General features: G+C 31.0%; 2 protein-coding genes across 6 annotated transcripts; one reads left to right on the top strand and one right to left on the bottom strand.

The window, feature by feature from the left end:
• Window positions 1-7,510: 7,510 nt before the first annotated feature.
• EIL3 (ETHYLENE-INSENSITIVE3-like 3) lies at window positions 7,511-10,709 on the top strand. 2 transcript variants are annotated; one of them, XM_068620195.2, is made up of 3 exons: window positions 7,511-7,897; window positions 8,546-10,319; window positions 10,415-10,709. In XM_068620195.2, the coding sequence occupies exons 1-2, from the start codon at window positions 7,863-7,865 to the stop codon at window positions 10,287-10,289; spliced, it is 1,779 nt and encodes a 592-aa protein (XP_068476296.1). In that variant the 5' UTR covers window positions 7,511-7,862; the 3' UTR covers window positions 10,290-10,319; window positions 10,415-10,709. The 2 variants fall into 2 exon arrangements, with proteins under 2 accessions (XP_068476296.1, XP_090158090.1); XM_090301964.1 differs by lacking the exon at window positions 7,511-7,897 and having other exon boundaries at window positions 8,354-10,319.
• A 1,793-nt stretch (window positions 10,710-12,502) lies between these two features.
• Window positions 12,503-21,706, bottom strand: LOC137816999 (pre-mRNA-splicing factor ATP-dependent RNA helicase DEAH7). Of its 4 annotated transcripts, none has more exons than XM_068620191.2 (19): window positions 21,434-21,706; window positions 20,592-20,644; window positions 20,362-20,503; window positions 20,015-20,218; window positions 19,591-19,661; window positions 19,201-19,417; window positions 18,805-18,975; window positions 18,549-18,697; window positions 18,221-18,318; window positions 17,763-17,871; window positions 16,752-16,929; window positions 16,427-16,656; window positions 16,155-16,334; window positions 15,687-15,758; window positions 15,397-15,573; window positions 15,124-15,185; window positions 14,870-15,022; window positions 13,062-14,790; window positions 12,503-12,881 (listed from the first exon to the last, which is right to left on the bottom strand). In XM_068620191.2, the coding sequence occupies exons 2-18, from the start codon at window positions 20,595-20,597 to the stop codon at window positions 13,191-13,193; spliced, it is 3,819 nt and encodes a 1,272-aa protein (XP_068476292.2). In that variant the 5' UTR covers window positions 20,598-20,644; window positions 21,434-21,706; the 3' UTR covers window positions 12,503-12,881; window positions 13,062-13,190. The 4 variants fall into 4 exon arrangements, with proteins under 4 accessions (XP_068476292.2, XP_068476293.2, XP_068476295.2 ...); XM_068620192.2 differs by having other exon boundaries at window positions 20,592-20,671; window positions 21,434-21,679; XM_068620194.2 differs by having other exon boundaries at window positions 21,439-21,679.
• Window positions 21,707-23,172: the final 1,466 nt, after the last annotated feature.

Raw genomic sequence — 23,172 nt, 5'->3', positions numbered from 1 at the left:
GATACATGGAAAGTAATTTTTTTACACTGCTTTTTTAATTTTTTTAATTTTGAAAATTATGTTAACATTTTGCATTTTGCTTATATTGGGTAAATTCCCTATCTAGCACCATTTAGACTTTTATTTCCCTAACTAGCACCCTTTTCTTTTTATTTCCCTATCTAGCACCCTTTTGTTTTTATTTCCCTATCTAGCACCCTTTTATTTTTTATTTCCCTATCTAGCACCATTTCAAAAATAAATAAATAAATAATAATTTATTTATTTATTGATAATTTTAATTTTGAATGCATTAAAAAATAAATATTTTTAATGTTTAAAATAGTTAGAAATATAATTAATGAATAAAGAAATGAATTTTTATAAAATAAAATAAAAAAATTACAATGTTTAGTTTAAAATTATTTTTTTTTAAGAATGAAGAAAATAAAAAATTAAACCCTACAACAACATAAAAGTTGAATCTATAAACATAAATTACTATTTATTATTATTATTATTATTGATGATGCAATCATGTTAATTTCAAGTAAAAAATACATGACATAATTACAAAAAAACCAAAGTCAATTAGTATTAATTAATAGTGGATACACAAGTAATATTGAAGTGTCTATCCTAAATGCAAAATCCTAAAAAAAAACTAATGCAAATGTTACACTTAATGCTTAAAAATGAGAAGCAAAAAATGAAAAAAAAAAGTCTAGAAAATAAAAACAGCAACAATAAAAAAAAATGGTAGAAAAAATTAATAACTAAAAACATAAAAGATATAAAATAAAGGCAAAACAAATTAAGATAAAGATAAAAGATATAAAAATAAATCCAAATAAGATAAATATAAGAAATATAAGGCGATACTAAATAAGTATATGTTGATCATAAAAATGAAAATAAATGAAAGATGATAATTCATTTAATATTTTCTTCAATGGTACATTAAATAGTTTGTGCAAAATGAAACATAATTAATGACGAGAAGTGCACAATCCAGTAATGTTGGGACATATTCTTTATGTGTGTCTTGGTGTTTGACAATAAGAACATTTTTTTTCGATCATATTGTTCTTTTATGTCCATATTAGTCCTTATTTAACTTTGTTTTTTTATAATTATGTCTTGTATTTTTTACTTGAAATTAACATAATTACATCATCAATAATAATAAAAATAAATACTAATTTATGTTTATATATTCAACTTTTATGTTGTTGTAGAGTTTAATTTTTTATTTTATTCATTCTTAACAAAAATAATTTTTAAACTAAACATTTTAAATTTATTACTTTTTTATTTTTATTTTGTAAAAACACATTTCTTTATTCATTAATTATATTTCTAACTATTTTAAACATTAAAAATATTTTTTTTAATGCATTCAAAATTAAAATTATCAAAAAACAAATTAATTTATTATTTTTTAATTTATTTTTGAAATGGTGCTAAATAGGGAAATAAAAAATAAAAGGGTGCTAGATAGGGAAATAAAAAAAACAAAAGAGTGCTAGATAGGGAAATAAAAAGAAAAGGGTGCTAGTTAGGGAAATAAAAGTCTAAATGGTGCTAGATAGGGAATTTACCCGCTTATATTTTCATTAAGGACATTTTTTTTTATTTTTTTAAATTTTTTTTATTACAAATATTAATATTTTGTTGTGGGTGTAAAGTGGAGCAAGGTGTCAAAATATCATCACCCTAGATACATATATGATAGTAACACACATTTCACACTGCAGAACACACATTTCACACCGCAGAACACACATTTCACACCGCAGAAGTGGCAATGACGAGACAGAATGAGCAACGCAAGCTTCAGGATTACATCGGTTCTTAGTAACAATCGGTTTAATATATTTTTTTTACTCAGAATATATGGTTTTTATTAAAAAAAAAATCATGAAAAGTGGATGGTCATAAACGTCACATAAGTAACCACTTACAGAGACACGGTAATCGGTTTTGCGTGTGTCAGTATATGTGGAGGAACATGTGGTTGGGTAACCAGTGCTGGTAGGGTTATTACACCGGTTAAGTCATCTAACTGATGTAATATATGGTTCTTAATAGAAAAAAATTGAATTTTTTTTCATGAAGAGTGAGTGGTCATAAATGCCACATAAGTAATCATTTACACACATGGGTAACCAGTTTTGTGTGTGTTATGGGTCATATATTATAATATAGAGCCAATGTCAAGTCTGTGTTAGTGCCAGAAGGTGTTAATAAAAACATATTTCAATAAATAATAGGAATTAGGATGTGTTTTATATATCTTATATGATATTACATAATGTGACATTTTATGTCTTGAATTTCTATGTATAAAAAAGTTATGTAATATTATTATATAATGCTATATTTTTTAAACATTTTAAAAAAATAAAATTTGATCAAATAAATACAAAAATCAACACCACCTTGTGAAACAAATCACAAATGACAATGGGACAGGTTTCTATCAATAGTCTCAAACTATACAATTATTAAGATATTTTAAGAAAAGTTTGTTTGGATATACGATAATATATACTTCAATCAAATATAAGTGTCTTAAGTTTAATGTACATATGATCTTTGAAGAAAATAGTATAGTATGGAATATAAAATTTATATTAATCTGTAATTATTTGATATAACTTTTCTTCTTTTCAGAGATTATTTTCTAAAACTAAAAATACACATCTTTTTTATTTCTATCCATAAAAAAAAAAAAAACATTATGAGAATTAAAGGTTAAGTATACTATTAGTTTGGGGAGGACCTCTTTTTTATGTAATAGATGGATTTCTCAATAGAAAAAAAAATGATTTTAAACAAACCAAACATTTTTTTAGGGTGAATATATAGTCTAATTATTTAAGATTGCTAACATTTTCTTCTAGGATAGCATTTCATGTTTATGATTAAGGCACTGTTTGGATCTGGGTGACTATTGTTTATTGTTAACCTGGAAAGAAAAGCAAAGAAAGATTTTGTTTGTATCTATAAAATGTTGCAGTAAGTAAGGTAAAGATAGTTGAAAAATTACAACTTTTGTTTCTTCAGTCTAATGTCATGAATAGTCGAGAGAAAGTTAGAATTAGTATGTGATTTTACATTTTTGTCATTACTTTTTCAATGACATTCAATAATGTTATAAAAAGTATTGAACAAAGAAAACAACAACTAAAGAAAACAACAACTGTAGGTGGTGGAGGGAAGTTAATAATAATATTTTTTAATTCAATGAAGATGAAGTTAATAATATTTTATTTCAAAACAATTATAATTCACAAAAAATCAATCAAAGTATTTATTCAACAATTTTTAAATATAAGGGCAAATATGTAAATTTACATTTTTATAAATTAAAAAAAAAATACAATTCCAATCACATTTATCACATCACTCACAAACTTTTATAAAACTTTTCTACATTTTTCACTTTATTTACCTTAATTCAAAGACCCTAACTTTCTTCACACTTTCTCTTCAATTCAAATCATTTTAAATCCACTGTCTCAATTCTCATTCTTAATCCAAAACAAAGCATAAATGTATGAAACAACATTAAAACAAAATTTATTGGTTGTAATTTGAGTAATGAATTTATGTTTGTTTTTATACATCTTATTGTAAGATTTATATTATGCTAGGATTTTTTTTCTAATGTTCAGAAGAAGGTAAATATGTTTTGAACTTTTTGTAAAAAAAGTTTAAGTATTCTAAAATACTTTATTTTATTTATTTTATTTTATTTTTGATAAAAAAATCACATCCTGTATAAATTTTCATTATTATAAGAAATAGCAATTAGTATTATTGTTAAAAAGTTGTGATTTTCTATTATAGTTTTATATGTAATTAACATGATGCTAGTATTAGTATATTTAAATGTTGCTTTAAAATAATAATAAATAATGGTTTTAATATTTTTTCTGTCATGAGTTTAGTTCATGTATTAAAATTTCAGTTTTATGATATTTTTGCATTTCTTTTTTCAAATAATAACTAATACTTGTTTTAATATTTTTGCTAGTATTACTAAAAATTATAATTATTATATCATTAATTTTTGTAGAGGTCTGACTATATGGTCCAGTGTATCTCGATTCTCTAAAATATCATCCACACACATATCACCAAAGTCTAACACATCTATATAAATAAATTAATATTAAATTAAAATATATATTTAATAATATTTATTATTCTCCAAGAAATGAAAACCAAATACTGATAAATGTTAGAGTAAAAAAAAAAATATGCAGAATGAAAGAGACGTAATCTTCCATATCCACTGCAAAACATATTATTTAACTGCACTATTAATGTTATTGTACCTAAGTTATGCGAACAAAATACTAATATTTTACATTAGTTAATATGTGTTGAAATTTGTACAATACATGCTGTTAAAGCACATAAAAATTTAAAACTTTCATTATGTACTCAAATTATTTAATTTTATAAAATTTAACCAAATAATTAAAATAATTGATTAAAATTACGATAAGTTTTTTTGTGTGTAATATCTAAGTTAGCAAAATTAATTGCTGATAGGTCTCCTTTTTCTTACGTTATTACTGAAATGTTATTATTTTGAAACTATTTTTTCACCAAATAATTATTAATATTTACAGAAATGTCAAATCAAGAATTGTAAAATAATTTAAAACTAACTTTTGTGGTTTTTTTACCAGGTTTTTTTTTTTTTTACCAAAATGGGGTTCGTTTAAAAAAAATACAAATTTAGGTAAGTCGTGCCAATTTGGCACGACTTCATATGTAGAAGTCATCCCAATTAGGCACGACTTCTACCCTGTCATACTGAAGTCGTGCCAACTTGACACGACTTCTGCCACGTCATAATTTTTATTTTATTTTTTAATTTTATTGTTTATATATTAGATAGTAAGTAATGTAATGTTAAAAATTAATTTGATACATAATTTTCTAAGAGTGTTAGTTTTAAGGAACAAAAAATTGGATAATTGTGTATGGATCATGTTTGAATTGAATGAATAAATACATAGATAAAGAAAATTAATGTTCTAAGAGTGTTATGAATGAATAAATACATTGATAAAGAAAATGAGGAAATTAATAATCAAACTTGAATTGAATTTTATTATTAAGCTTGTTTGTGCAGACAATTATGACGTGGCAGAAGTCGTGCCAAGTTGGCACGACTTCTGTATGACAGGACAGAAGTCGTGTCAAGTTGGCACGACTTCTGTATGATAGGACAGAAGTCGTGTCAAGTTGACACGACTTTAGTATGACATGGCAGAAGTCGTGGTGCATATGAAGTCGTACCGAATTGACACGACTTGCCTAAATTTGTAATTTTTTTTAAACAGACCCCATTTTGGTAAAAAAAAAAAAAAAACCCATCTAGTAAAAAAAACCAACTTCTGTAATAATAAGTTTAGAATGTATAGTTAAAGTGATTTTAATGAATTAATGCTACATCAATAATAAACTTAAATACTATATATGTTGAAGATTTATATTTTAAATGACTTTAAATTAGAAATTATTTTTTAAATTGATATATATATATATATATATATATATATATATATATATATTTAGAGAGAGAGAGAGAGAATTTTGTATAAATATAAAATATTTGTATAATAAAATTGTATAATTAATTACATTTAAATACATAAGTATTACATTATAGATATTTTATTAATATTTACATATATTTTCGTAACATGTAATTAACTATATTAAACATAATTATTATGTATTGTTAAATATAATTGAATATATTTTACATAATTGATTATGTGTTAATATTTATAGTTTTTTTACTGTGATAAGATAAATAATTAAAAAAAATTGTATTATTTTCTTTTTTCATTTAAATAATTTTATTTTTCACTATTCTTTTTTTCGTTCTTTCCTTTTAAATTTAATTACTTCTTATTACCGAATATAAAAAAACATAACAATAAACTATTTTATTTGTAATTTTCACATCTAAACTTTTTTAAATCAATCTTATTGAATCATACTATTACAGAATTTGAGTCATATGTTAATGTAATTGTGAAACGTGTTTGGTAGGATTGATTTAACTATTTCATCTTTATTTTTAAAGTAAAAATTCATTCATATTTTCATTTTTTTAATAATTAATAGGTATGAATTTCTTATTACATTTTCATTTTGGAGAACAAATATATTTGTAACTGTGTTTTTCATTATTTTAAATATTAATTAAATAATTTTGTACAAAAATAAAAATCACAACAAAAGATAAATGTTATGAAGTATTTAATATTAAAATAATACATATATTTTTTCAATATCATCTATAAAGAAAAAAATTATAGTTATATAAATAAATTAAAAATATCAAATAATAACAAAAAGCAATCAAATGTATATCATCTACTAAGTTATAAAACTAAGAACTAATTAAAAGTAAACATAAATTGTTTAAATTACCTAATAAATTAAATTAAAACGAATTACAAAATTAAGAACGAATCAAAAGTAAAATATAAATTGTTTAAATTAACTAATAAATTAAATTAAAATTGAATGAAATGTGAGACGAGTATGAAAAAAATAAAAAAAATAATATATATATATATATATATATATTTTTATTTTTTATTTTTTATTTTTATTGAATAGGAGAATTTTTGGTTAAAATGAAGAGAGAGATTGAGACAAGAGTGGTGGGACCCAAATCATATGTGTTTGGGAAGTTAATTATTGAATAGAATCTTGCACTAGATTATCACATTCATAAAAATCAATTTTCATAACAAAACTAATTTCCTATTTTTCTTTTTACCCTCATCTTACCCAAAACACATTCATAGTCATTTTCAAATAAAATATTAATCATGAAAAAAAAATCAATGACTTGCTTAATTTTCACAATATTGTTTTTTAGTACGAGAATGGTAGAAGATAAATATTTATTTAATGTGAATAAAATCATAAATGGACTTGATTATTTATTTGATTCTTTACTTAATATTTTTTACTTTTATACTTAAAACTTATTTATTTTAGTTTTTAGATATATTATTTTTAATCTATTTCAGTTTCTATAAATACAAAACCATAGTCTAAAAGAGATTAAAAACAATATGTATGAAGACCTAAAAATATTAAATTATATATAAGGATTAAAATAGATAACTTTTTAAGTGCAAAAATTAAATATTTTAAACATAAAAAATGTATGTTAATCTACGGAAATAATTTATATCTATAATCTATAATCTATAATATAATACAATGCTGTTACACATAAGAAAAGATAAATTAAAGGAGAAATGAATTAAGATTATCATATATCATTAAAGATAATAATTAATATAGTTTATACTAATAAAGACATAAATCGAATGTTGTAGGTGAAACAAATTATGAAACATTATTGTTTTGGTATAATAAATATAAATATTTTAAACTGAAACAGAGCAATTAATTCATGTGATTTTTCAGAAAGAAAAAAAAAAGTCATAAAATTGAAGCCGTGGATTCTGAGAGTGAGGGAGAGAGAGGGACAGAAGGAATGAAAAAGTTAGTGATGGAAGGGTGAGGTGCACAGGACATAAAATAGGCGTAACGCAGAGAATCTTTACATTGAATGACACACTTTCAATTAAAATTGTCTTCTTTCTCTCTCTTTCTCTCTCCTCTCCTCTCCTTTCTTCTCTGTCTAACCCAAAAATCTTTGGCTCAACCCACCATCCAATTTTCAACCATAATTGGTCACAAAAGCTAAAACCTTTTTGGGTTCTTATCATCTTCGCTCAATTCACCAATAACAGAGAGAGAAAAAAAAAACAGGGTACCCAGAAGGAAACGAATCCAAAAGTTCAAATCTTTCTGAGATATAGATGGCCGACATGGAAGAAATTGGACCTGATGTCTGGTGTGTCTATTATGTTTTTTTATTTCCAGAACTTTGATTTAGTGGCATGTTCTTCTGCAATAAAGTTTCGTATTTTCTCTTTGCCTAGTTTTTTTAGATATTTTTTGCTGTTTATAACTTGTGAATGCTATGAATATGGTTTTTTATAATAGCCTTCGTCTTTGAATTTCTATGGGCTGTTGTCCATCATAACTTTTGAATTTTGGGATTCGTCCTATGGGGATTTCATACTGGTTGTGAAATTTTCAATCTGATACGCTGTGTTAAGTTGTTAACTACTGTACAACGATTTTACTGAAGAATCCGTGTTTTAGAAATGGTTGGGAGATTATTGGGCACTTTAATGTTTAATTGTAATGGAAATATGTCTGGTTTGAGGGAGAAGCAATGAGGATGCGATTTTGATCAGTGATTATTAATTAGTGAATGAATCCTGGTACAAACAATCGAAAAGGTTGCATTTTTTATTGTGCTTTGAATGTTCCAGTGGTCGTTTAGGACATTGAAGTTTAGTTTTATGTGTCTGGTGATTAGTGACCAAGTTAGCCTAAACTTTTGAAGTTCAAATCTGTACCCTTTTAACCAATCCAAGAGATTTTGTTGTATAATGAAGAATCTTCTTACTAATGGTTATGCGTTTAACTGCAGTTCGGATCTAGAAGTTGATGATATTAGATGCCCCAATATAGCAGAGAAAGATGTCAGTGATGAAGAGATTGAAGCAGAGGAATTGGAACGGCGGATGTGGAAGGATCGAATCAAACTCAAAAGGCTAAAGGAAAGGCAGAAGCTGGCGATTCAGCAAGCTGCAGAGAAGCAAAAGCCAAGGCAGTCCAGTGATCAAGCTCGTAGGAAGAAAATGTCCAGAGCACAGGATGGGATTCTGAAGTATATGCTGAAGCTTATGGAAGTCTGCAAAGCTCGTGGATTTGTGTATGGGATCATTCCTGAGAAGGGAAAGCCAGTTAGTGGTTCCTCTGATAACATTAGAGCTTGGTGGAAGGAGAAGGTAAAGTTTGATAAGAATGGCCCTGCAGCTATAGCCAAGTATGAAGCTGAGTGTCTTGCCATGAGTGAGGCCGATAACAGCCGAAATGGCAACTCGCAGAGCATTCTCCAAGACCTGCAAGATGCAACACTTGGATCACTCTTGTCTTCTTTGATGCAACATTGTGATCCTCCCCAGAGGAAGTATCCATTGGAAAAGGGTGTACCCCCACCTTGGTGGCCAACTGGTAATGAAGATTGGTGGTCACAGTTGAATTTACCTCATGGTCAGAGTCCTCCTTATAAGAAGCCGCATGATTTGAAGAAGATGTGGAAAGTGGGGGTGCTTACTGCTGTTATAAAGCACATGTCGCCTAATATTGCAAAGATAAGGAGGCATGTCCGCCAGTCAAAATGTTTGCAGGACAAGATGACAGCAAAGGAAAGTGCAATTTGGTTGGCGGTATTAAGCCGAGAAGAAGCTCTCATTAGGCAGCCTAGTAGTGACAACGGTACATCTGGAATAACTGGAATGCTACCTGGTGTTCCTGCTGAGAATAAGCAAGCTGCTAGTAGTGCAAGCAACTATGATGTTGATGGTACTGATGATGGCATTGGTTCTGTTTCGTCTAAAGCGGATCGGAGAATTCAGAGTATGGATACCGAACCATCAGATAACTTGCACAGGGTTACGAAGTCTGTCCAAGATAAAGATCAACCTAAGCGACCCAGGCCGAAAAAACCTCGTTTGAATTCAAGGGCTGTTGACAAACCACCAGCACAATCTGACAATGAAATTTTACATGTTGAGCCAAGAGGCAAAGGACTCAATATTAACCAGACAGAAGCACAAGCAGTTCGAATCCAGATCCATGGAAATGAACAGTCCAATGAGACAGATTCTGCTGCAAGGCCACTGGAAAAGGAGCTTGAGGTGCCTACGCAACTGCTGGCACCCGAGTTTGATCATTACTCTTATTTGCATACAAACAACTTAATTTCCTCGGAAAGTATTTATACGAGTGGAAGGCCAATACAGTATCCTGAGTTGCAAAACCCTGACATGCATCATGAAACCACTTATAATCTTTATAATCCAGCAGCAGGGCATGAGCCTGGTCATTATAGGCAGCAGCTACATCCTGGGAACAGCAGTGAAGCAAGGCCAGATATTGATGCAGTTCATGCACAAGCTGTGCATATGAAAGGGGATGAAATTACTGGAGGAGATTTGCAATATTTTGGTAAAGATGCATTTCAGAATGAGCTTGATAGACCTATTGATCACTCTTTCTTTGGATCACCGCTTAGTAGCATGTCATTAGATTTTGGAGGACTTAACAGTCCATTCCATTTAGATGATTTCTTGGGTGACGATGAAATGATACAGTACTTTGGAGCATAATTTATTGAAACTGCTAGCTCAGCAGAGACAGTAAGTGCTCTTCTTCTTCTCTTGTATAATGCTGTATCAAAATTGCATATCATGATCCATGACTTCTGTACTGTATTTTATCCATCCTTTTCCAGGAATAACAAAAATTCCAGTACCTGTTGCTTATCTGGGTGAAGGTTCCAGATTGGTATTAGTGTCTATGGAGTTTGAGGTTCAATTTTTTAACTGACAGGCTATAGGCACGCACAGTATTAGAAGAACTGAAGCATGAAGTCCTGCATTGGTTAGCCCATTTCCATAACAATAAACATGTTTTGGGGTTGCATGTAAAATTATCAATTGTTGTATTCACTGAACTGCACATATGAATGTTTAGCTAGTATTTTTAGAATAGGGTTGCCTCCAAATTTAATAAATTATCCTTGTTTCCATGCTCTGTCCTATGCTTGTGCAGGCTACATAAAAGTGCAATCACATGTGCTTGTTTCCAACATCCCCCTTTGCATACCATTAACATGTTTCCCTAGGAGGGAAAGTGATCTTTTCCTATGGGTGAAAAGTTTGACATATCATATATCATATACTGATAAAAATTATGAAAGGATTAGGATCTGATACAGTGAATTTGAGGATCTAAATGGTGGGTTTTCCAACAAATCAACAATTGTGCAGTTGTCCATATTAGGAATATAAAAGAGGGGTATCTCTACATTATTAAAATGAAAAGGTCAGAGACATTGTGATAAGACTCACTTGGGCTTAGTGCTCAACTACACACTATGGAATCAATAATTCGGTGCCGGATAACGTAAGGAGCATTGTCATGATGTTTTAATATCATTTTCACTCTATTTTTCTTGGTTCCTTCCTTCCCCTAAACTACATCCTAAACCCCTTCAAAAATTGTTTTAACATAATATCACTGTTATGGGATCTTCCTCTTCCTCGGACACATCATATAAGATTTTTGTTTCTCTACGATCACATCTCAATTCTAAACTACGTTCCACCTCTTACACTTGTTGACAAAAAGTGTGGGAAAAGGATAAAATTTGAAGTCTGTATCAGTATAAAGCTAAAATTTACCAGTTTTTCTTTAAAGAAACAAGCCTATGCTGTGCTTTCATTTGTAATTATAATCTGTTTTCAACTTTCAGACCATTTATATTATATTTTCTCTTTTTCTTTACGAATATGGTTATCACTATTAAACCCGTATTACCTTTTAACAATTTTCAAAGGTTTCCTTTGATCTTTGCGTTGAATGTGATAAATGGATATTTGATTTTTCATCGTTTCTGCTTTTAATTCGTTTGATGAATTGACTGACACGGAAATTTTTGTTCATTTGACTGGAAGCCATTTTTTTTATATTGACCACATAATGATAATCTGTATGTATGTGCGGTCCAAATAACTAATAAAACATTTATTAATTATATAAATCATTATTATCATACGGTAAAAAAAATTACTTTGACAAATTATAAGTTGTGTAAAATCATAGCATAGATACTACAGACTAAGATAAATATAATCTCTAAAATATAAGATACGGTATACGAATTTATATATTATATAATTATAGATTATATAAATTGATAATAAAGATTTATATATATATAACTGATTTTAACATATACTTTTTAAATTAGATACTTCACGAATATATATCATACGAATGTCTTACAATATATATCCTACGAACGTCTTACAAATATCAGTGTCTAATACGTGTATCCGATACGAATACACCATTTAACATCATTTAAGAGACGTGTCCGAGCCACGTAGATCATAAACAGTGATGGGTAAAGCTTTTCCGTGGCTGCAGAAACTCAATTGCTTAACGATTATACTAAAAATTTGCAGAAGCTCAATTGCTTAACGATTATACTAAAAATTAACGAAAACTAACTTTTCATTTGTTTATTAGACCATGTGACCACCTTAATTCATCGTTTATTCGAGGCATTTCTTCGCATTGTTAAACACTGCAGTCAAAAAGGGGATGAAAATAATTCTTTACTTTGTGCAGAAACTCTTAAAAAACACATTGAATACCCCAAAGTCCCTACTCAATAAATATAGACAATAACAAAACAAAACTTCTAAGTACACATCATTTTCACCTCCTTTTCCTTTTCCTGATATTGAGAAAAACACAAAAACAGAGGTAACACAAATAGTATTAATTGATATATGCATATATACTCTGCATGTAAAATGGGTAAAACAAAAGAGCATTGTATTTTTTTCCCCATAACGTACAAGTTAAAACTTAATTCTCATTGCACGGAACAATATGCAAAGGAGTTAAACAGGAGCTTACAATGAATAAAATACAACATCAATACATCAGTACATAATGAGTTGTTTACTATGGACAATTTATGCTTTTTTGCATTTTCGAACCCTACAAACTTGCATTGGATTTGGATGTGACAATGTTCCAAGAGCGCAATGCTATTACCAACACTAATACATCAGTATTTCGAATATTGTTTTCCATGATATAAATACAGTGCGTCCTGGCAGTCCTGCGCTAATCTCAAAAGAAATTTATCAGCTACATCTCTTACAGATTGTCCTCAACCTCAACTGAAACAAAACAGGTAATGGTATAGAAACCGTCTTGTTTTCCAATCATGGCTGAAAATATTATTTTTACAGAACATGCTATGAAGGGTGCACGAAAGAAATCATTTAAACCAGCATATAAAATATTTAAACAAGTCTAGGGACCCTCTAATTATACTTTAATTTAAGACAGTTAAGTACCTGCCGCTATCCAATAAACCTGCAGCCCTCTCTTAGGCTGCCGATATTTCTTTCATCTCGTTATAATCAGAATTCAGCCTTCTCTTTCTCAGTCTGCCGATATTTCAGTATTATCAACATCAACATAATTTACAAACCAAACTTCTTTGGTCTCAAGAATGTGGAAGAACCCTTTTGTAATCCTGGCATGGAGATTTGCTGCTGACGCTTAGCTGTCTTTTCCTTCTCCTTCTGTTTCCTTTCTCTCTCAACCTCTGCCTGTACCTTCTTCAAGTTCTCCATCTCCTCCTCCATGGCTGTTTTCTCTTGTTTCTGTTTCTTCTTATGCTCCAGTAATGATGTATCAGAATCCTTAACAGAGAAAAACATGGGTCCCAACTCAGCCAGCCACTGGGGCTCCACTGCCGTGGCACACTGCATGTACTCCTTCGTAGTCAGGATTAACTCGTGATAAACGACATACTCAGGATTGCAGCCCATACCATAGAGAGCACTACTGGGATGAAGATGACACGGCATCCCATTCCGGCAGTTAACATACTCTCCCACACCCTTTAACCTTGCTGCATTGTGAAAATATGCAGAACAAATTGCTTTTCTGACAATGTCTGTATCAGGCCAACATGAGGTTAAGGGGATCTTTAAAGTCTTGAGGATGTCAAGCAACTGGGATCTCACCTCTCTAGCTTTTCTTAAACCTTTGACATGCAAGTAATGATCATTGCACCAATCACCTCTGTAATCATGCTGTTTCCATTGCTGATAAACGTTGTACAGGGTTAAATGATCAGACTCTGGCACAAAAAATCTTTCCCGCGCGGCATCACTCTCCTCTGCCCGATCCTTGGGTCTGAAGAAAACAGATGGCACAGAAAGCATGGAAACAATTGTCAAAACCTCCTCAAGACACCCTAACAGATCACCCGTCAAAAGCATCTTGGCAAGTGGAGGGTCAAGCGGAAATTCAACCATTTTCCACCCAAGCTCAGTTAATCCCCCCACATTGTTAAGCGCACCCAGCACCCACAATTGGTACATCGAATTGAGAATATTATCTTGCGGAGGTGGATCCATGAAATCAAAGTCAAGTAGATTTTCAACTTTCAGAGATTTTAGCAACAAGACCACATTACCAAGGTTAGTCCTCTGAATCTCTGGAACAGGACTGGGCAGCATTTCATTTAAGTAAGCACTCTCAGTATACAACCTATAGCATGTACCAGGGCCAGTTCTACCAGCTCGACCAGCACGCTGGTCAGCAGCAGCACGGCTAACAGGGAAGACCTGGAGAGCATCCATGCCCATCCTAGGGTTATACACCTTCATTTTACCATAGCCTGAGTCTATCACATAGAAGATACCATCAACAGTTAATGATGTCTCAGCAATATTAGTGGCTACAATGCATTTTCGGGCTCCATCTTCAGCTTTCTGAAATATCTTAGCTTGTAAATCGGCAGGAAGCTGAGAGTATATGGGAAGAATCAAGAGTTTTGGAACAACTTTATTTGAAGACGACATCATCTGCTCCATTCTCTCTGCAAGGGCATAACAAGCTGCCTCAATCTCATCCTGGCCAGTCATGAAGATAAGGATGTCACCAGGAGGACTGGTTATATGAATAGTCATAGCCTGCTTCACTGCACCTTCAACATAATCTTCAACTGGAGTTTTACTCCATAATATATTAACAGGAAATGTTCGCCCAGGAATGTTATAAATCGGTACACTGCAAGAATGCCACAATTAGGTTGAATATAACAAAAATCAATAACAAGAAACAATGCAAGATAACAAGTGAAATTTACCTTCCAAAAAAATTTGAAAATTTCTGTGCATTCAGAGTTGCAGATGTAACGATCAGCTTGAAATCACGACGTTGAGCTACAACTTTCTTCAATATTCCAAAAAGAACATCAGTGTTTAATGATCTTTCATGGGCTTCATCCATGACAATAACCCTGAAACAGTTCCAAACAAGATGGTTGATAACATTGTTTTTTATTGCAAACAAACAGTAAGGTGTGAAAGCAGGGGGCAAGATTTGTTAATGTTTCCATACCGGTACTTGTCTAGATCAGAATCTTTTAGTGTTTCACGTAGAAGTACACCATCAGTCATGTACTGTAAAATTTAAAAGCAGAAGTTTAGAGCATATCACACAGTTTATGATTAATGTGTCCACTATCAACATAGTTACAGTATATGGCCACATCATGATACAGAGTGTAGATACCTTATGTCAATTAAAGAAAGTACAATGAAAAGAAGCTACACGATATCATTGTAACATGAAGCACAATAATTATTTCTAACAAATACAAGTTGGGTTCACCTTTATAATGGTACTTGGCCCAGTCACATCTTCAAAACGTATTGCATAGCCAACTTTATCACCCAACTCTGTATCCATCTCTTCACTAACTCTCTTGGCAACACTCATAGCTGCCACACGTCTTGGTTGGGTGCAACCCACTATACCACCTATAGTATAACCATCCTCATGCAGATACTATTCAGAAAAATCAAATGTTAAGATGTCTATCTGGGATTCTGTTCTTTGATGGATAAACATTAATTAACAAATACAAGATATTGGCATAGAAAATAAAAAGACTATAAAACCTGTGTTAATTGTGTTGTCTTTCCTGAACCAGTTTCTCCAACCACCACCACCACCTGATTTTCACGAACCACCTACACATTGTATATCAAGAGAAATATTACAACATTTAAGAAACAACACTGAGAGAAACAAAAACTCCAAATGGAAAAGGGACATGTGAAAAATTACAAAATGCAAAACCGTAAGAGGAGGACAGAAGGAAAAGGGACTTGGTTATGCTATATCAAAATCATATGATGATAAATATTGAGTTAACATGTTCAATCCTAGTCCCCTTCCACATGATATAAAGATGAATAGAACTATAATGACAAAGATATCCATGTCCTAACTTTGAACCTTTAGACTGTGATTGATTGTGATCATTAATTACATAATCCAAAAGATTGAATGTAGGTTCCTAAAATTTTGACCAAAAACGAACCTATCAATAATTGACACATGCATAACCAAGAAAAAAGGTCAACCTGTAATAAATCTTCTCTCACTGAAAAAATAGGCAGATATTGTCTTTGCTCTGCAATGGTTTTTGACTTAGCAAAGTCACTCACGGCTTCTCCCCCCTTCTTCAAATGCTGTGAAAACTTAGCCTCCTCCTTAAAATCAATTTCCCCATCTTCACCCACTTCAGCAGTGTCTGCATCAATCTAACATTTGCAAAATTTTAAATAAGATGAAGTCTTCAAACATGAAAAGAGAAAGCAAAGGACACAATTACTCCAGATTCCCAGAAGAATACCTGCTCTGCTGTTTTCTCAACGCCCAAGATATCACCAAGCTTTGAGCCTGCAAGCTCCCAAAAGCGTTGGCGAGACTTGTTCATACTCTGCTTCTCATGGATTTCTCTAACCAGGGTAGACCCTTTACGAGATATTATAGCCATGTCAGATGTTGGATCTTTTAATGGCATAATTGGTTCAGCCTGCTTAGTGAAAACAACTCTGCCATCAAGGAAAGGAGGCTTTGTATCTGTGGCCAACAGGGAGAGAGTAATTAGTAAAAAAATGGAGTAATACCACACAAAAATAAATTAAAACACCAAAGTTGACCGGATGAATATTTACCATGAACAAGAAGAATAACTCTGTGCTCTTCCTCATCATCGAATTCAGTCTGAATCTCTGTACCTCTAACAGCTCCAGATCTCAGCAGTTGCCTATCCTCCCATTGAGCATTATCAGCTGTCAGCTGGGACAACTTCTTGCTCTGTGCAAGGGACATCTTGGTCCCATCTCTTCTAACCTGCATTATTGACAAAAACACTTATAAGATAACAAAACCCATACAACTTGCCCTAAACAGCATGCACCAACACATTAAACGCTTCTCAAATAAGCAAAATCAAGAATATTTCACCATACAGAACAATAAGAAAATATGTGCATAGTACATACATACAACACATTGCAAACACTGCCCCTAAAACACAGATGACGATTGTTGTGTGAATAGCTATTCTCTGATGCACAAATACGGTGAGAATATTGGATACAGTACATGTATCAAATACATTACAAGTCTGATATAGTGAAACATAAATTTTTAAAATATAGGGTACAATATACTTAAGATGCATATTCAAAACAATCAAAATCCTCTCTCTATATATTAGAATAACTATCTTGAACAAGAGTGTAAACCCAAATGTCATTCACCCAAAATCCCCAAGATAGTAGATTGCAACATAAAACATATCCATCATCTAGCTTACCAAACCACAACCTTGTGAACATAGACACATAACTGATCCAAACTAAATCATGCTACTCAGAAGAATAACTTTCAAAGATTTCAATCTTTAGCTAGATGAGATTAAAGTAAACATAACCAAATTAAAATATCACAATGAACAAAATTTTCCACGCAACCATCTATAAACTACAATATTCAAATGATAAGATGTAGAACTTTATCACATGCAAGCTTTTCCATTTTATCAGATCTTCTTATGGCCAGTAACTGGAGTTTATGTACTTTACATTTTAATTGGTAGCAGGAAGCTAAATGACTAACAATTGTGCCGATACAAGCAAGGAAAAGTTAGTTTAAACATGTCAAGAAATTCTAAAAGTTACCAGTCTCTTGGCCAACTCAGCCTCTTTTTTCTGAAAGGAAGCTTCATCTCCAAGAAAAAGTGATGAGTTATCGCCATCAAACAATGTGCCACCTTCCTCTCTGTCATACCTTCATGATATAATTATAATTATTAAACTATAAAAAATGAAAAAATAGATTTTGCAAATTAAAAACTACAATGCGATGTGAAAAAGAATCATCTACAACTTCAGCTGTATCATCACTACTAAGGTAAAACTTGCATGATGAGTCCCCTTTTGAATCTATATATCATAGAAGAAAAAAATCAAGCAATTTAAGTCATTAATTGTAAAAGACAAGCACAAAAAAGGAACCATCACAATATTCCAATGTATCATTATTATGCACTCTGATCAATGATAGCACAACAATTTTCAAATTCGGTGATTTAAAACAATATCAACTAAAAAATACTCTTCAAACTATATTTAGATACCATGCTCGGTCAGCGTCGTATTCCATCTCCAAACGCATGCTTTCAGTAATCTCATACTTGTGGTCTTCACCGAAATCAGACTTATCCGCCACTTCATCCTGGACACATGAAAATCACAATTATATAAGTTGATGACATAGCATGCATATTAAAACTAAAAAGTAATCCATAATAATTAGTGTGAAAGAAGAAAACCCGAAGATATTCAGAACTTTGCTTTATGTGTGTGTATATATATGCTAAAAGATTTATTTTAGTTGCTCAGCATAGTCTATAACGAATTATCAAATTCACAAGGGAACTGTCAGAAATTAGATGCAAAATATACCTGAAACGTATTTGAAGATTCAGATGAAAAATTCAGCTGATGTGATCGTCCACTGTGTCTAGAAACAGAAGAAGATTTGGCTGAATATCCAGAAGCACGTATTGGGATAGGAGATGGAGAAACATGGTCCCAGGGGGAAGATGAATTAACTACATTCAATTCAACAAAATAAAAAATATTACTTCATAGACTGCCGTCATAAAATTGAATTATAAGGATTAAAAACATTAAAATTATCATATTTGAAATAACATACAGGATGAATGAGGTGTGTTGCCCCCCAACCATGGTGAAACTAATCGAGCATCCGGTGAGGCACCTAAAAACATTGGGGATGGTGAAGGTTGATGACGTCTAGAACTAGAGACACTGTCCCTCCGTGGACTTTCACCCCAATCCCACCTGCCATCATCCCAGTCAGACCTGCCTGCAAGTGCAAAATAGATAACGCCTAAGTCATAAACAATAGCTAGGTCTTCCAGTGCACTGAGACTAATTGTAAAAAAGCGTATCTTATATGCCAATTCAATATAATTGGAAGCAAAAGGATTTTAGTATTCTAAGTACAGATAAGTCAACAATATTTCTTGCTTTCAGTGCTTGGATTAATCCCAAAAACCCTAGAGGAAACAGAAAAATAGTATTTGCGTACCAGGTGTTCTCCTGGAATCTTCATATCTGCTTCGCTTTCTACCATTATCACGGTCATACCTACTATGTGAATCCCTTTCTGAATAAGATCCTCCCTTACTCTCGTAGTAGTTACGATGCCACACTCTTCCACTACCAGTTCTTGAATCATCCCTGAAATGCCTCCTCTCATTCCTGTTATCCTCCCTGTCATATCCTCCTGAAGGTGATGGAGGAACCTTCAAAATTGATATAGCAAAATTAGAGATATGCAGCAAAGTGTCAAAATAATGAGAATTTTATTGAATATAAAGAATCTAAAGCAAAAGTGTTTCTCATTCCTTTTCTAAAGCAATTAAAATAAGACCAATAAATATGAAATGAAAAAAAAGGTAAAGAGAAAAAATCTTACATTTGAGACCACTTGCTCAGTTGAACGAATCTTGCTGGTATCACCATAGTGATCTTCGGTCACAGAACTTCCTGTGTGGACAAAAACCCACAGAACCTTATGAGGTTATTATTTGCTTTGCTTGAGTAAAAACTAATAACTAAATCCCAACATACAAAAGAAAACCTACTTAAAAAACAACTTTAAATTATCATTTTCGAGACATTAAACATGTAGAGATAAAGATATTTCCTTTACAACTATTATTTGTACTACATTGCTGGCTCACTTTACATATCCAACAAGCTTTGAATTCACCATTTTGTTAATTTTTTGTCCCTCATAAATAACCCATCAGATGACTTTAAAGAATACACATAAACCTCCTGAATGGAAATCAACTGGTGAAAACAACTATACAAAGAGAAATTAATTATATAAGTACCTGCATGTGTAGTTTCACGGTATCTCCTAGTGTGTCTGTGTGTGCTGACAATCGCACCCTGTTCACTCTCTTCAACAACAGTCGACTCAGACTTATCTTCATCTTCTGCAGATGCAGCAATGGATATGGTTCTTTCTTTTGGCAACTTGAATCCCCCATCATAGTGAGTCCCTCCCCGTTTTGCACTGGCAAGGGCATCAAGTCCTATTAAGTAATTTATTAAGATAAACATCGTACAGCATCAGCATTCAGTACCCAAAAAATGTAAAACATAACACATAAGAAACAGATAAACAATAGAACAAAAACATAGACTCCTAATTCAAAAATGCATATAAAAACAATACCTAAACGAGATTTTCTCTCTTGAGGCACGTAAACCACTCTATCCTTCCCAGATACACAGAGTCCACCACGGGTAGGTTTTTCTGGTTCCAGTGTCGTAGTAGTCTTGTTTATGTCAACCACTTCAGAACAAGCTCTATCTTTCTATTCACCAACAACAACAAGAACCGATTAAACTACATTTCGAAACAGTTTAGCAAGATGACAGCAATAAAACGAATTCGATACTGACCTCCATGATGTAACGTAACAGAATTCTTCGTCACGAACTCTACACAGCAAAGTCTACGAAGAAGATAACCGAGAATACCACTGTATTAAAATGGGGCTGAAATTAAGAACCTCCCAAAACCCTAATCCCTAAGGTTGTGTTTCACATGTCTAAAAGTATCACACAGATGAAAGATGCAAAGATGTGTCTCGATGATCCAGTAAGGGTAGTATTGAATGGAAGGGCAATGCTTCCTTGAGAAATTGTGCCAGGCGTAAAAAAAATGTTATTTTAGATATAGTTAATAGTTATACAATCTCGATTAAAGAAATGAAGGGCTTCAATAAAACAATCAAAACAAACAATGCAAAACAACTAAAGGCATTTCCAAATAGCTATTTAAGTACATAATTATGCACAATTCTCTTCTAGCATAATCTAACTTTATGATATCAAAGAAAAAATAGAAACAGCTATCCACGTTTCCGTCCACTCTAAGTTTTAAATGTATTGTTCATTAATAATTTAGAAAAACGGAATGGCTCTCTTGCAATTCACACACCACATTCATGATTAAGTAGCCAATTGCATTGTAGGTGTTACATGTGACACTGAACATACTCATATTCTAAAAAGTTAGTGCAAACTCAATAAAATTCATCTATCTGTAGTCTAAACCTGCATCTAACCATGGTAAAGTCATACAGGGTTTAAGCAGAACATAAATAATTAATCATTTGCAGAAACTGAAGCCGTTTGTCATTTATTTAACACTGTTCTGTAAGGCTAGGAAGCATAAAAAGTAAAATGAAGCCAAAAAAATTCAGAGATTAAGCGTAATTTAAAGAAGAAGCAGAGGTAACCTTACACCGAGTCGAACCCCTTTCCTTCTGCTTTGCCTTTGATGCGAGAAACCTGCTTCAATACGCGCAGATCCAAGCCCTAACCAGGTGTTTGAGTAACCTGATATTTTTTCTTCTCAATTTGGCTTCGGAAAACAAATTAGGGTTTATCTGTGGAAGATTACAGGATAATCTATACGTTCAGGTTCAGGAAAGATGATAGAAACGCAAAATGGGCAAAAATGTGTTATTAAATAATAAACCTATAAAAAATAAACATATATGATATATGATATATGAAAGATGAAAGATAATAATATATAATAAACAAGATAATAGTAACATTATGTGTGTTAATAATAGTATTCATACATATATTTATAACTGAGTTATGGAAGAAATAATATTTGATTAGTATTATATCTATACATATATTATATTCATATAAATTTTATATTGTAATATTTTATTATAAATTTATGTATATTACATTTTTTAAATATATTATTTAAACTTATATTTAATACTTTAATCTATTATAATTTATTTTTATCCATATTTTTTAAATATTATTATAAATTTTACGTTTATTTATGATTAAAAAAATTCCCATTTTAATAGGAAATCTTCCTTATTAACTAAGTATATGGATGATTAGAGATAATATTTAATTTTTTAAATTAGTTATAGAAACGAAAATGAATATATATACTTTGCCGAGTCCACAAAGCCCTTCAGATCAGCAGCCTACAACTTACTAAATATATGAAAATACTATTTTTTTTTCAATTAGAAAATAAATTAATCTTTAAAATTCCACTTTTTCACCCTCTTTCTTTTTTCTTGATCTATTTTATCTCATCATTTCTTGTATTGGTTGATCACTTATTTGAAAATCTTTCTGTTTTTTCATTTTTTAGAAACATTTTGAATTATTTGGACTATACTTTTTATGAATAAGTATTCTCTGAATTTATAAAATTTAGAATAATTTTAAAAAATATAGTTTTTTTTATTACATAAACTAATCTCGAATTCAAAATATATTACATAATCTAAAATTTAATTTTATATAATTTAAATTTTGGATTATATAATATAGAAAACAGACTTTCAAATTATATAATTCATAATATAAATACTACTTTAATATAGAAAGCGCATTTTTAGAATACAAAAAATTATGAGGTGGGAGAAAAAAAGTATGGAGGTGCAAGAAGAAGCGGCCTCAGAAAAAACACCCTGAGTGCATTTTGGCCCAATTATTCATCACTCATGACTCACCATAGATACCAGCCCATTTCGGAATTTATAAAATTGTGGCGGGCAGGAAGAAAAATATAGGGGTGCAAGAAGAAACTATCTAGATAGATACATACCAGCCCATTTACTTTCTGCCTTCTGGAAAAAAAAGGAAAAAATGAAAACATCCACAATTTTTAATTTCCTAAGTTTGGCATAATTCATTTTAATTTAGAAAATATTTTAGTCACTAAAAAATAGTGTTAATTGTACTTAATTGTAGGTGTAATTTCTATAAACACTTCGATAATAACTTATTTACTTTCATAATATTCTCAAGACACAACTAACATGAACGAACAACTATGATTGTATGATTGAATGAATGTATTTCACGGGAAATTAAATTAATCATTTTTAGTAATTTTGTCAATCTTATTTTTCCACATATAAAATTTAAACTTATAAATTTTGATTAAAAAAAAAAAGTATCATTCACATAAGCTACTTCTGATCAA

This window comes from Phaseolus vulgaris, chromosome 5 (assembly GCF_051622355.1).
Source record: "Phaseolus vulgaris cultivar YP4 chromosome 5, ASM5162235v1, whole genome shotgun sequence".
NCBI lineage: Eukaryota > Viridiplantae > Streptophyta > Magnoliopsida > Fabales > Fabaceae > Phaseolus > Phaseolus vulgaris.
The sequence above is the reverse complement of the archived record's forward strand: the minus strand, read 5'-3'. Positions and strand labels throughout refer to the sequence as shown.